At 44.3% G+C, this 15533-nt stretch overlaps 1 protein-coding gene and 1 long non-coding RNA gene across 4 annotated transcripts in view; one reads left to right on the top strand and one right to left on the bottom strand.

Moving 5' to 3' along the window:
* Window positions 1-1929: 1929 nt before the first annotated feature.
* On the bottom strand, window positions 1930-13805 carry LOC106824828 (uncharacterized). Of its 2 annotated transcripts, none has more exons than XR_006534773.2 (5): window positions 13463-13805; window positions 8868-8935; window positions 5532-5688; window positions 5322-5415; window positions 1930-5034 (listed from the first exon to the last, which is right to left on the bottom strand). It is a non-coding gene; the product is annotated as an uncharacterized lncRNA (long non-coding RNA). The 2 variants fall into 2 exon arrangements; XR_006534774.2 differs by having other exon boundaries at window positions 8868-8986; window positions 13463-13782.
* DNAAF11 (dynein axonemal assembly factor 11) overlaps window positions 13750-15533 on the top strand; it is an 82443-nt gene continuing 80659 nt past the window's right edge. Inside the window, exon 1 of one of the 2 annotated variants that reach the window (XM_070481613.1) lies at window positions 13750-13976. In XM_070481613.1, coding sequence (XP_070337714.1) covers window positions 13967-13976 — 10 coding nt within the window. In that variant the 5' untranslated portion in view covers window positions 13750-13966. The remainder of the gene's footprint in view (window positions 13977-15533) is intronic. The other variant, XM_070481612.1, reaches the window with a different exon arrangement.

Genomic DNA, 15533 nt, shown 5'->3' with positions numbered 1-15533 from the left:
TTTAAACATCTTTGTTGAGTTATAATTTACATCCTACAAAATTCACTTGTGTCAAGTGTACAACATAGTGATTTTTAGTGGGTTTAGAGTTGTGCAACCATCACCACAGTTCAACTTTAAAACATTTTTATCACCCCCAAAATATCCCCCCTGCCTATTTGCAGTCACTTCTCGTTCCCAGCCCTCAGTTCCAGGAAACCCCTAATCCACTTTCTGTCTCTATAGATTTGCCTTTTTTAGACATTTCCTATAAATGGAATCATACGATATGTGGCCTTCTGTGTCTGCACTCTTTCACTTAGCATAATATTTTCAAGGTTCATCTGTGTGGTAACATGAATCACTACTTCATTTCTTTTTATGGTAGAATAATATTCCGTTATATGGATATAGTATATTTTGTTTCTCCATTCACCGATGGGTGGACATTTGGGTTGTTTCCACTCTTTGGCCAGTATGAACAGTGCTGCTATGAAATTCACATACAAGTCTTTGTGGAGACATATGTCTTAATTTCTCCCAGGTAGACACCTCTGAATGGAATTGCTAGGTCATATGGTAAAGTTATGTTTAATATTTTAAGAACTTCCAAATTGTTTTCCAAACTAGCTTCACCATTTTGTACTCCCACCAACAGCACATGAGGGTTCTGGTTTCCCCACGCCCACACCAACACATGGTAATGTCTGTGTTTGTTGTTGACAGACAGGTAATGTCTTTTTTATTGTCACAGACATTTCATTTTCTTGACAGACATTGCCCTAATGGGTGTGAAGTGTATCTGTTGTAATTTGGATTTACATTTTCCTGCTCACTAAAGATGTGGGGCATCTTTCATGTGCTTCTTGTCTGACTGCTCACTTTTTTTTTTATCTCCTCTGTGCTTCTAATCTTGTCTTCCACCTGAAATCAGTCACACACCTTCACAATCAAATCCTGGACCTTGTCTATACCTTCCTCATGATTTCAATTTTGAACATTCCACTCTCAACCAGCACTGTCTTTCCAGCTCACTACCTCTTCACCTCCAACAATTTTCGAGCACTACTGGGATCAAATTCTATTGATTCTAACATCTTTTCACTGTCTCTCATCCTCTGTCCTGTCTTCCTCTTAGATTCCATGGGCTGTCATTAAAGTGATTCCCCTTGTCGACGAAAATAATCCATAACCAATCTATAAATGAAAATTTGGGAGAGTTTATTCTGAGCTAAAATCTGAGGACCATGGCCCGGGGCTTTTCTTCCCGAAGGAAGAAAGGGCACCAAAGAAGTGAGGTGTACAGAGTGGTTATATACCCCCAAACAGGATGTTTCACATATGATTGAAATGTCCCCCCCACAATAGTCACAAGATTGCCCTGTAGGCACAGCGCTTGATGTACACAGCAGGTAGTGGTTCTGCTATCTCAGAAGGTGTAGCAGGAAGCAAGTCTATTGTCTCGAGCTGGGCGGTCACAGGTGAGCGCAGCAATCAGTTCCTAGCCTAAGGAAAGATGCTTAATCCTTAAGGAAATGCCAACATTGGGAGGGGGAGGGAAGTTGCACCTTTATCTCAAGGGCCTTTGTTCTTGCCATAGGGAATATCTAAAGCAGATATACAATGATGCTCAGTGGCCACGGTCAGGCCCTTTTGGAAAAACAAGGTCAGGCCGAATTAGGTTTACACCAAATGGTTTCCTCACATACTCCAATATATCCTGTTGCTTGCCATTTCTATTTGTCACCCTGCATCTCTCTTCCTTCATTGAACTTTCTTGGTGAAACCACAAGTGTGGATGCACCCAATGTTATATCAGTTATGCAACTTTACCCACACACTGAATGTAGCTTGAGAAAATACATACAATCAGGCCTTTCTTTCTTTTTTTTTTCACTGAGGAAGATGTTCCCTGAGCTAACATCTGTTGCCAATCTTCCCCTTTTTTTTGCTTGAGGAAAATTAGCCCTGAGCTAACATCTGTGCCAGTCTTTCCTCCACTTTATATGTGGGTCACCACCACAGCATGGCAGATAAGTGGTGTAGGTCTGTACCTGGGATCTGAACTCGAAAACCTGGGCTGCCAAAGCAGAGCACACCGAACTCAATCACTATGCCATGGGGCCAGCCCCAATCAGGCCTTTCTTTAAATTCATGACCGTAAACCTCATGGAATGTTTGGTGGTCCCTGGCAATCATCTTACCCATCCCATGTGTTCATTATCCCATTCCCCAGGTGACTATTTCATCCCTTTCTCCTCAAACCCTAGGACATCCTCTCCACGTCTCATTCTTACCTGATGTCCTTGCTTCCTATTTCACAGAGAAAATGGAACCAATTATGAAGACACGACTAGCCATTGGCACCATAGCTATCCGCCTACAAGCATCTGTTCCTATGCTTTTTCCTTCCTGTTCTGTAGATAGAAAGTCCTGGCTACTATCTATGGCTAACTCACTGCTCATGCACTGCAACCCTCCCTCTCTTATCTATTCGTGGATGTTGCTCCAGGAACTGCCTGTCTGCTACAGCAGCAGCATGTCATCATGCTGCAATAACACCTGTCTTAATTAGGCCCTCTTTTGATTCCACATCCTTTATAACTACTCCCCTCCTCCACGTCTCTGCTCCCAGCAGCAGAAAATTCCTTGGTAGATTTGTCTTCTATACTAATTTGTCTCTGATTCTTCTCCGCCAAGTCCATCTTGAACCCACCTCAAACAGAATTTCACTCCTACCATCCACTATAGCAGCCCTCACCAAAGCTGCAACAACTCTCGACTTTGCTAAATCAGGTGGTCAATTCTTCAGCCTCATTTGACTTCACCTATGGCAGCATGAAACACAGTTAGTCGCTCCCTCCATCTTGAAGAGCTCTTCTTACTTGGCTTTTCCTCCTACCTCACTGGTTTCATGCCTCCCTTGCTAATTCTTCCACATCTTGCCAACTTTTAAGTTTTGGAGTGTGCCCAGGCTTAGTCCTTGGACCTCTTCTCTGTCTAAACGCCCTCCCAGCATGGTCTCATCCATGTGTGTGGATGTAAACACGTCTATAAATCACAACTCCAATTGAATCTCCAGCCTGGACCTCTGCTCCATATTCCCATACCCAGTTGCTCTCTCAATATTTCCACCTGGATGTCTAAACCATACGTCAAATTTAACACGTTCAAAACGGAGCTCCTAATTCCTACCTCCTCCAAATCTGCCCTTCCACTGTCTTTACTGTCTTAGTTAACGGAAATGCCCTCTTTTCAGTTTTCCAAATAAAAAATTCAGGAGTCGTCCTTGGCTCCTATACCAGTTTGCTACAGCTGCTATAACAAAGTACGACAAACAGTGTGGCTTAAAAGACAGAAATTTGTTTTCTCTTAATTATGGAGGCTAGAAGTCTGAGATCAAGGTGTCAGGAGATTCGGTTTCTTATGAGGGCCATGAGAGAAGGACGTGTTCCAAGCTTGTAGATGGCCCTCTTTTCCCTGTGTCTTCACATGCTCTTCCCTCTGTACATGTCCGGGGCCATCACATTTGGAATAACACCCTGTCTCCTTACAGGGTCCTACATGATTATTTACCTCCTTCCTACCCCATAACATTTCCTCTTTGCTCATCTGCCCCAACATACTAGCCACCTTTTTTCTGTTCCTTTAGCAAGCCAGGCTCTCCCTTATCTGAGAGCTTTTGCTTTTCTCTCTCCCGGGAAAAATCTTCCTTTAGGCTCTTCACATAGCTGGCTCCTTCTCATGCTCAAGTCTCCCCCCAAACGTGACCTACTTTGACTACCCAAAGTAGCCCTCCTCCAAACTTACTCACTGACCTCATTTCTCTTTCATAGCTGATATCATCGTCTTGTATAGTATTTGTTTACTTGTTTACTGTCTATCTCCTCCCATGAGTATATAAGTTCTCAGATGGTCATACTCTTTTCAATCTTGGTCACCAATCTACCGCCAGTCCCAGGGGATTGATATATGCTTGCTGAAAGAAAAAAAATGAGTAAATGAATTAATGAGACCCTCTCATGCCCGCCCAGATTAAGAATCTTTACACCAACGACAGCGTACTCTTGAAACAATTATTTGAACACACATGTATGTGTACACACATACACACACACTAGGTAGGAGACAGGGCGGGCAGAAGACTAGATTAAAAATAGAGTTTGGAAAAGAGTGTCAGTCCTCTTTGTTCCTGTAACCAAAGCCTTGTAAATACTACTTTTCTCTAAACTGAAATGAGAAGCTATGAATTCTAGAAGATTTTGTGAGTAAGGCCTCTCTCTGCCTTGGGACAAATGGTGCCCAGCTGAGCTGTGTGACATGGAAGGTGAGATCATTTTCGGCAGCTGCCATCAAACTTGAAAAGGGTTGATTGATATGACAAAGTCTTTTCACAAAGAACATAAATCAAAGGAGATGACTGACAGCGAAGTAAACATTTTAGAACTAGAGTAATTAGGAATATATTAGCAATTAAAATAAACTTACTATCATTAGCAAAATTGGCAGCTACTTGCAATTTCCCCAGGGGCCTCATTTCAAGTTTATCCTTGTAGATTATATTAAGGCAGGAGTCATGTTTTTGGAGATACAGTTTTAATTTTTGTGGATTTCATTTTCTCACATCCACGTCCACAGTAAGCAGACCTCAGCGGTCCTCGAATAACAATCTTGTGGATCTGAGGTTTGCTAGGAGCCGGACGCAGGTGTTCTAACACTAAAACTGAATAAAGCTGTTGTTTACCCAACTCTCAGAGAAAATTAAATTAGAGAATATAATTTTTAATTTTTTTCTCTTATAATTTTTTTAAAGACTTCTGCACCTGTTACCATTTGTCTTCCAGGAAGTGCTAGAAAATGACAAATCTCCTCAGCTTGAAGTAAATAAATAAACTAATCAAGGAAAAAACAAGGTCGCCAGCCTTCTGAAATCAATAGCGTCTTCCCTCTGTGGACACGTGTGCTGATGGGTCCGACTTTTTGGATAGCAGCAGAGGCAGGATTGAACCCTCCATCTCTTTTGGTTCCTTTGTACCCTTGGCTTCCTGCTCATCCCTGCGATAATAGGGAGAACATCTTTAGCATCACAATGCATCAAAACTGTATCAGTTAATGTTCTTTGTTGTTGGTAGTGAAAACTGACCCTGGCAATAGAAGCAAAATGGTGAGAGAATATTGGGGAGCTCACAGAATTGCTGGGGAGCTGGGGAGGGGCATAATAAAGAGTTTGCCTTGCCCAAAGAGAAGGTCTGGCTTTTGTCCTCGGCTTCTATGAGGTGATCTGTAGTCTTTGTTTCTCTAGGGGCCTTGAGTCACAATGGTTAGTCTAACTACGGCTCTACCTGTGTCTATTAGAGTGAGGGCTGTCCACACCAGAAAGACGAACAATGTAACTTGAAGGCGGGAGAAGCTTTGGGTCACACAGTATCAGTTGACCTAGAGACCGAGATTAACCACATTGACAATTAATCAATCAATCATGCCTACGTAATGAAGTCCACATAAACGCTCTGGGCACCCAAGCTCAGGTGCGCTTTCCTGGTTGGCGGTACCTTGTATGTATGGTTACACGTCGATGCCGGGAGAGGAATGTGTTTGGACTCCGTGGGGAGAGGACAACAGAAGCTCCACATTTGGAAGTCTCCTGGGCTCTGCCCTATGTGTCTCTTCTTTGGTTGATCTTAATTTGCATCTGTTCCTTGTAATAACCTGTAAGTGTAACAGCTTTCAGTAAGGTCTGTGAGTCCTTCTAGAGAACTGTCAAGACTGAGGGTTGTTTGGGGAACCCCCAAACTTGAAGTTGGTGTCAGAAGTGAGGGAGGCCTTGTGTGGAGGCTACACCCTCTAAACTTTGTAGCTGGCCTTACCAATTTGCAATAGGGGCACCAACAGCTGCAGTGGGCAGGAATTAGAGATGCTCTGGAGTGCCAAGAAGCTAGAAGCAGGAAGTGGAGTAACCATCGTCCAGGTAAAACTGTCTGGCCAGGACACCACAGTGATGACCCTTCCACCCCTCTGTCACAGCTCTCAAGAGAAGGTCCACAAATAGGGGTCATGTACCCCCACACTGCCTGTTGTTTAGAAATCGGAGAAAAAAAGTAGGCGCAACTTTGGCTTCTATCTCATCAAACTTGGCACCTAGAATTGCCCTCCAGCAAGACCCAGAGGAGTCGATGCTGGGCACCAACACCGACAAATGTCCACTTCAAAAGTAAGGCTATGAGAGACAGTCAATATGAGCAAGGTTCTGCTCTGTGTTAGAGATGTTCTACTCAGAAGAATCTGGAAGACTTAAGTCTCCTCCCACTGAGGCTGGGGAGGATCCAGAAACAGCAGATTCCCCAGGGGCATGGCAGGGCGAAGCTCGGAGGCTGTGGGACAGGCTGGGCTGAGAGGCAAATAAGGAAGCAACTCAGGAGACCAGAAAGGGGGAGGGCATGCCGGTGCCCATCTGAGAGAGGCTGACCTCACGGGAAACGAAAGAAATATTTTATTCTGTCTTCTGGATTCTGAATGCACTTGTGATCTGCCACTAGTAACATTGTGTTCTTCATGGCAGTGACCAACTGGGTCTGAACCCTTTCCTTTGGGTCTGGAAGGGATGTAATGGAAGGGTTACCCAAACAGATGGTGTAATAAGCTGCTTGACAGTAAAGGGATTAAGTTTAATTAATGGGCTTTAATACACACGGCAGTATTTTATGCCATTCCACTTTTCAGATGAGAATTATTGCCTAGTTAAGCAGGAAGAGAATCCATAGTTATGAATTTTAGACTGAGGAAGGACTCTGGAGACCACGTGGTGGAAGGTGGGGAGGCGAGTTGATCTGTGCACATAGAGGGTGGGCCTCAGCAGTCTTGGAGGAGCCAAGGAGGAGACTTTAGCTCAGGGGTTTTCGAACCCTACTTCTGCGAGTTTCCCATGAGCTGGGCCTCTACTATCAAACAAAACCAAATGCTGTTCTTCTCCCAGGTCTGTGTAGACAAATAACTGACCGAATTGTCTTGGTTCACCTCAGGGTGGTACTCAGGGACATTGACACCTGCTTCAACCTGAGAAGATTCCCTTTTACGTGCCTTAAGTATTAGGATTTGAATAGAGAACTCAGGCTGCTAAAACAATGCTTAGAAGCCACTGTGTCCAGTTTCTTACCCAAAGGAGGCATCTCCTCCTACAGAACCCTGCACAGATGAATTAAACATGTTTTAATTAACAAATTGTGTTTAAACACAATTAAACCTCCCATTAAACACGGTAGTGGAAAGGACCTGTCCATCCTTTGAATCTGGGTCCATTTCTGACCACCTCAGCCAACAAAGTACGAAGGGAAGAGACTTGTCCACTTCCCACAGCAGTCAGTTCCACCATTCGGTTATCTCTTGCTATATTAAAATTTAAAAACCCACAAACATAAAAGAACTCCTTTAATATATCTCCTTTAATATATATCTTTTGTGGGTCAGGAATCCCGGCAGGGGTCAGCTGGGTGATTCTCTTGTTCTATGTGGCATTGACAAAGGTCAGTCACTCAGTGACACTCAGAGATGGATGGGCTAGTTTAGAGGGTCCAAGACAGCATCACTCAATATCTGGCATGTGGGCAGGGAGGGCTAGAATGTTGGGGTTGGCTGGAAAGGGCACCTATACCTGGCTTCTCCAGCGTGGTGGCCTCAGGCTAGTCAGGCTTCTTACGTGGTGGCTCAGGACTCAAGAAAAGTCAGTGTTTACCAAAATGAAAGTTCCATGGATTTTTATGAGCCAGCTCTGTAAATTACAGAGCATCTCTTCCTTGGTACTTTATTGGTCAAAGTAGTCAGAAACACACCCAGATTCAAGAGAAGGGGCCTGGACACCATCTTTCAACAGGAAGGATGTAAAATAATTTGTAGCCATGCGCTATTGGAAAATTCTGTTTCTTGAAGAGCTTTTTCTAACTTGGGGAGTAAATTTGCCTCCTTATCTTCAAGTCACTGGTTCAGTTGAGGGCTTATGAAACATTTTTCCCTTCTTTTTTCACATAGCCATCCTTCAGGTACCTAAAGACACCTCTCGCTTAGCAGTCTCTTCTCTGACATAAGCTCATGGCCCTCCATCTTTCTTCACACATAATGATAAAAACAGATGTATCAAGTACCAATTATGGGCAAACACTTTACACATCATCTCTTTTAAACTTGGCTAAAACCCAATCAAGCAGGCACTTTAAATCTTCCCATTTTATAGATGAGTAAACTGAGACACAATGAGGTTCAGTAATTTGTTTAAGGCCCCGAGACTTGAGCCCTCAGTGGTGGAGTAGGACATCCTGGTTCCTCTCCTCTGAGTAAATTCAAATTAGTAAGAGTCCTTCCTAAAATGTCAGCTCTTGCTTTTATTAAACTAATGGAGACGAGTAGAAGTTTGGAGATTAAAGTAATTAAACAAGGAGGCCATCAGACTGAGCGGGCTCTAAGGTCTTGGCAGCCTGTAAACAGAAACCTAAGCCAGAGTCAATTCCTGTAAAGACCTCAAGATTCAGAAATGGAGACCTAAGAACAACCAATCACAAACAGCCAGGTAGGTTCTCTCAAATAAGGCAACTGCTCAGCCTCAGCCAATCGAATAATTGCTCTGCTTCCCGTCCCCTCTACAGAATTCTCTCCCCAACCCCCGGCTGAGGAGCGCTCCTCACCACTCTGTTTGGCGCTGCCCGATTCAAATTGATATTTGCTCAGATAAACTCTTGAAAATTTTAATGTGCCTCAGTTTATCTTTTAATGGAGGAAAAAATCATTTTATGCTTGATTTTGAGATGTGTTTTATTGGAGTGTCTGATGTTTGGGGGTCTCGCATCCAATAACACAAATTCATACCCATAGATATGGGTCAGGAAGCCCTGGGAACTTACCTAGTCGTCCTATTTCACCCCCTTCTCATTTCCCGTCTTCAGTCTACCAGCCAGAAGAAGTCTTCCCTCTGATGGGTACAACAGACCAACTCAAAAATGCTGCCCACCACCAGTCTCCCCTAAGGCAAGCAAAACAGTCAAGATTAATTTTCCTAGACCTTTTTCATTGGGTTTGTACAAAGTAGACCAAGTTTCTTCATCTGTAAAACGGGATAATAGTACCTACCTTTTTGGGTCACCATATATGGAGGTGATTATTTTGTTTTCAAAATATGAATAGTTAACCATTACTGAGTGCTTCCTATACGGCAAGTACAAGAGCTTTACATATATTTGTTTCAGTTACTCCTCATAGTGTCCAGTAGATGGAAGGCACTTGATAAGTATTTGCTGATGGAAAGAAGGAAGGAAGGAAGGAGGGAGGGAAGGAAGGTGGGAGGGATGGAGAGAGAGAAGGAAGAAAGGAAGAAAGGAAGGAAGGAAGGCAGGACGGAAGGAAGGAAGGAAGGAAGGAAGGAAGGATAGGAAATTGTAGAGGTGCTGGTAAATTTGGGAGCTTGGTTTTTGTGTCATGGATTCGCAGTGACAAAACTCTTTTGAAGGAAAATGAAGGCAAAGTACTTGTAACCATGATATTAGTTATGCAGCACAAAAATACTAAATTATATATAATAATAAAAATAATAGGAACCAAATCGCTTTCTAGGTCAGTGTTCCTGGAATTTATCAGCACAAAAGAAGTAGGAGGACTATTTTGCTGTTACTGGAATTTAAAAAAAAAACAAACCCTCTTCAAGATTTACTTCTACTTATATACACAAAATGTTGCAGCAGTTTCCTCAGGAAGCACCACTCGTCTTGTTATATTTCCAAAAGGCAGAGAAACGAGTCTATTTTGAATAATGATTTGCATAAACAGACACACACCATGACTCTTTAAACTATGGTAGTCAGTTTGAGTGAAATGAACCTGACTCTACTTGGAGCTGTCACGTTGTGATTTATTTCCTAATTTCCCTTCCTGTCAGTAGACTGGAACAATCACAGCCCATTGTACACCTGTCCTTCACGCCCCATGGGTCCTCTGTTTCTGAGAAACACAGTGACTATGGTGATGGTTTGAGGAAGGACACAGCCTAGCCAGCCCAGGCTGGCCCATGACAAATTATGAAGTAGATATTCCCAGCCGCCCTACATTATCACTCAAGGCTCTTCTCTGTGTCACCAGTGGTGGAACAACCTGTCCAGACTCTGCCCCTAGAAGGAGCTCTTATCCTAGATTTTGGTGAAAAGGTCTTAAGATGAGGAAGAGCCCAATGACCAGAAGAATGGGGCATCCTTGCTGGGTAGCCTGTTAGATTCCCTTCACACGTGGAGACCTCTGTGGTGATCCTACTTAAGTCATGCGATGTGGTTCTTACATCCAGGATAGCTAACGTCTTGGAGGGATTGCCTCACTGACTCATTCATTCAATCATTCAAGGAATATTTATTGGGCACCTAAGGAGAGTCAGGAATTGTGCTGAGAGCTAGGATTCAGAGAAGAAAAAATAAACTTCTTCCCTGCCCTCAAGTAGCTTTAGTCTAGAAAATGATGCAGTAGAGAGTACAGATTTGGGTACAAGACCCTGGAACCACTATACCCTAGTAATATAATCTCACTGGGCCTCGGTTTCCTTTTCTGTAATATATAAATGATAAGACTGCCTACCTCCAAGGGTTGATGTGGGAATTAACACTTTCAAAGAACGTGGGCAGTGCTGAACACACAGTGCTTAAAAACATCTTAGAGATTCTTTTTTTTTTTTTTGAAAGATTCGCCCTGAGCTAACATTTGTTGCCCATCTTCCTCTTTTTTTTTCGTTTTGCTCCCCAAAGCCCCAGTGCATGGTTGTATATCTTGGTCGTATGTCCTTCTAGCTCTTCCATGCCAGCTGCCACCACACCATAGCAACTGACAGACTGTGGTGTGGTTCCACAAGCAGGGAATGAACTCAGGCCACCCAAGCCGGGAGAGCCCTAAACTTTAACCACTAGGCCATCAGGGCTGGCTTGATATTTTTATCCAGTCGAACGACTACTCCACTGTTTGTTCACTTATGCGTGAATGAATAGAATACCCCAGTTCCTGACATAGTAAGTTTCACAGGAAAAATTCAAGACTCATTTGGCAACTAGAGAGTTTAAGATGAAACTGGGAGTTCAAGAGTGAGTTTGTCTGAAGGTGAGACTAGAAGTTTGCAGCCAACATATCAGACACCTGTGTTGCAACTGCTCTTGAGAATTTCTAGAGTCTTAGACTGTCTCTGTCTTGTCTCTTCTGATCCAGGGGCCGAGATCCTTTATACTGGGCCTGACCTCATGCCTCTGTCAGCTTAGAAACTAAGTTTTCCATCTGGAATACCCCTGGTACCAGCTTCCTGCCAGAAGCTAGATCCTTTTTAGGCTTGATGAATCCTTGCTGTCAAAATGCACAAGTTCAAGCACAGGCATATTTGCTAAACTAGCCTGCTGCTCATGGCATGTCATCTCCTATCTGAGTAATCAGACACAAGCTCACAGACCTCTCAGTGGCACAGCTGTAGGTGATTGCCTACAATGTCATCTTCATGCGGAAATGGGAGAGTTTTAGCTCTGGAAGGTGGAGTCATCTGGCCGATGTGACACAGTGGCAATACATCCATGGGTTTGAACCAGTTCTCCAACACTAGAGGTCATACTCTTCACCCCACCCTGTCCTGCTTCCAAAAAATAGTGAAATGATGAGCACTAGACTTTTGGGTAGGAGTAGTAGATGTTACCTAAATTTATAGTTTGAGTGCCTTTGGGTGTCTCCTTGGCACTCTAAATATTTCTCCCACTGTCCACACAGTGGTAATGCCACGTAGTGCCTGAAATCCTGCCATTCCAGTTCAGTTCCTTTGGTCTGGCATTTGAGATCTCCTCTACCCCTATCTAATTTCTCAGGCTTACTGTTCAGAAATCCCCTTTACACAGTTGTCTCTATGGCCAAATTGACAAGCCTCTGCTTCACTCTACCTTCTTTGGCTTTCCTGCCTCTTTGCCTCAGTTTATGCTCTTGCCCCCATCTCGCAAACCATAATAACTGCCCAAAGGAATAAGTGCCCACAGTAAATGCTTACCAGGTGTCTGCTGAAAGAATATATTTCTTTGTACTCAACATCGCTCTATGAATCTTCTTTTTAAATGCAAACATAATACACACACCAAAATAAGAAGCATGAACATCATATTGTTTACTATGACTGGGATGGGAGGAGTTTTTTAATCTTTTACATATTGCACTTTGTTTTTGCAAATAGGGTAGAGGATAACAATTTTGTAATAATAATACATTAAAAATAAAACAACTCTTGGGAGGTGTAATACCTTAAAGTGCTGTCGACAAAAATAGTCCATAACCAATTTATAAATGAAAATTTGGGGTGAGTTTATTCTGAGCCAAATGTGAGGACCATATAGCCCAGGGACTTCCTTCCCTAAGGTAGGAAGGACATCAAAGAAGTGGGGTGTACAGAGTGGTTATATACCTTCAAAGAACATGTTTCACATATGATTGAAATGTCTGTTTTATAATAGTCATGAGATTGCTCTGTTGGCACAGTGATTGACGGACACAGCAGGCAGTAGGTCTGTTTTCTCGAGCTCGGTGGTCACAAGTGAGCACAGCAATCAGTTCCTAGCCTAGGGAGAGATGCTTATCCTTAAGGAAATGCCAATGTGAGGGAAGTGGCACTTTTATCTTGAGGGCATTCATTCTTGCCTTTCAGACATAGGAAATGCTTAAAGCAGACTTACAGTGCATGATCAATGGCCACATCAGGCCCTTTTGGAGAAACAAAGTCAGGCCGAATTAGGTTTACACCAAATGGCTTCCTCATATACTCCAATATATCCTATGGCTTGCCATTTATTTGTCATTGCTAACATCTGAACATCTGAGAATGAATGAGTTTATTCATGTCCTTCCTAGTCCAGAATAGGGGTAAAGCACATTGGGCACTTTTGGAGAGAGGCCCAGTGAAGTGTAAGGAGAGCAGAAGGAGCCTTAGGAGATATACTTCTTATACTTTATAATTAAGAAAGTGGTGGGTAGGGATTACCCACCCTGAGGGGATAATAGGCAGTGTTTTTAGAAAACTTGTTAGCAGCAAATTGACTGGTGTTGGGCAGTGACTTTAAAGAGATGGAATCTAACAATGACAACTAACCTTTACACTGAGCTGTTTTTTTTTTTTTTTTAAAGATTGGCGCCTGAGCTAACAACTGTTGCCAATCTTTTTTTTTTTTCCTGCTTTATGCCCCCCAACCCCCCTTTACATAGTTGTATATCTTAGTTGCAGGTCCTTTTAGTTGTGGGATGTGGGACGCCGCCTCAATGTGGCCTGACGAGCGGTGCCACGTCCGCGCCCAGGATCCCAACCCTGGCCCGCAGCAGCTGAGCGCGCGAACTTAACCACTCGGCCACGGAGCCGGCCCCAACACTGAGCTGTTTTGAAACATTGTCTTTCCTTCACTGAAATCGTCTTGTTAAAGCTTCACAAAGATCCTTTGAGGTCATTATTATTACTCACCTTACAGGGGTGGAAATGGAGGCTAAAGAAGTTTAAGGTGACACTGCTCGTGTATGAAGTGTGGGTCAAATCCAGATTTCCGGACTCTGGAAGATGTTAAAATAAGAGGGAAAAGTAGAGGCAGGGCAAGAGGCACGCCTAGGAGGCAGCTTCCATTAGGAAGCAAGAGCGCTCTGTGGTTCTTTCGTTTAGCCTGGCCAGCTGATTCGGGGAAAGGGAATCGCTCTGCAGAAAGCCGAGGATGCGGACATGGAAGAGGACGACGTCTAGGCTGAGGATTGCTCCTGTCTCCTCTGCGGGAGCTCCTCCACCGCGGAGTCCCGCCTCCTTGCTCCCCCGGAGCACAGGAAGCGCAGCGCCGCCTGGTCCCGCGCGGCCGCCGTAGCGTCCCCGTTGCCATGGCTCCCGAATCCCGGTGCGGACGCGCGGAGGCGTGACTGGGAGCGGGAGCCGAGTCTCCGGGTCCACGTCGAGTTTCCCGTGCCCGCGAACCCGAGAGGCGCCATGGGCCGGAGTAAGCGCCCCCCTCGCACCCCTGCCTTCGATCTTCCCCCCTCCAGGAGTTATCCTGGGTCGCGCGGGACCCTCGGCGCCAGCCTCCAGGCCGCCGCCACCCCATCCCCGGCCCTTCGTCCTCTGCAGACCTGCTGAGGCAGGTCCTTCTCCGGCTGGCGGGGCAGAGGCCAGGCTCCGCATCCGTTCAACGGGAGTGGGCGTGGAGGGGCGGGTGAGAAAGACCCTGGGCATGATGAAAAGGGGTAGTGACAGTACAGGGGTTGGCGTCCGACAGCCCCGGGCCGGCCCTTGCACCTCCTCGCTTGCTGTGTGGGGTGGGCTCGTAGTCTCTGTCTCAGAGCTGCAGTCTTCAGAGTCACTGGGGAGGCAGGGCAGCTGACTCCGGAGCCTGCCTCCTCCACCTGCTGGCTATGAGACCGTGTGAGTGACTTCACGCCTTTGGCTAAGCCGCCTCGTCTCCAAAACAGAGGCAATAATAGTATTGTTTTGCAAACATAGTGAGTGTTGTGACAGTATTTGTTTAAAATGACACCAAGAGAATGTGCAAAGTGATGAGATTAATAGTTACTTGTATTAGAAGCAACCATTTTTATTAGTTTGAATCATTCCGATACCAACACCGTTTTTGACCTCCCCAAATGACGGTTCTGTACAGTTCAACTTGTAAAAGTGTCATAATTAATATTTTAAATCCAGAGACTGTCCTTAGATGATGGCCTGGAAGAGCTGATAGTCTGTGGTAGAGGGTGGATTTGTGAATGTTAAGCCCCAATCCTAAACCGCTCTCACACTGTTCTGTAAAACAGTAAACAAAAAATTAGACAAACAGTAGTAAAAAATTACTGAAAATTTTGCTTCTATCCTATGACCCACCCAATTTGCTCCCAGCTACTACCAAAGAAAAATGAAAACCTTTGTCCACACAAAGACTTGTGTATGAATATTTATAGCAACTACTTTCATAGTAGCTAAAAAAATGGAAACAACCCAAATATTCTTCAACATTTGTTAAAGGATCAACAGACCCACAGGCTCACTGTAAGCTGGAGGTGGGTCTGACTCATTTATTACCTGCCTCCACATGTCCCCACCCTAAAAAGAATGCCTTGAGAATGCTTTGTGTTTCCAAGTGTTAATGTCACTTCAAAGCCTGTGTCCCACAGGCCTCACCATGTTTTGGTATTCCTGTTCTCCCAGTGTATTGTTACTCAAGTAAATGGCCATCAGTTCTTTTGGAAAGGATTGGAGGAACCACGCCATGTACTCTCGTTGTGGTATTGCAGAGGCCTTCCCCCTGGGGAACCCAGCCTCTCTTTTTGTCAATGGGTTATCAGCTAAAATACAGGGCATCCAATATTTTTATTTGCTAAATCTGGAAACCCTAGTTTCAAGTCCAAAACCTGGCTAAGGTGTGGACACTGGGCAAGAAATGGTGAATTTTTGTTGAGGTGATTGTCTCTAGCCTTCTGTTCCTCACTCCTTGTTGTATTTAGATTGTAGAGATTGAGTCATTCTTGTACCTCTGTTGGCTGCCCATCTGTGTTGGCCTTAGGAT

Source organism: Equus asinus, chromosome 12 (assembly GCF_041296235.1).
Source record: "Equus asinus isolate D_3611 breed Donkey chromosome 12, EquAss-T2T_v2, whole genome shotgun sequence".
Lineage (NCBI taxonomy): Eukaryota > Metazoa > Chordata > Mammalia > Perissodactyla > Equidae > Equus > Equus asinus.
Note: the sequence above shows the minus strand (reverse complement) of the source record. Positions and strands in the feature narration are given on the sequence as shown.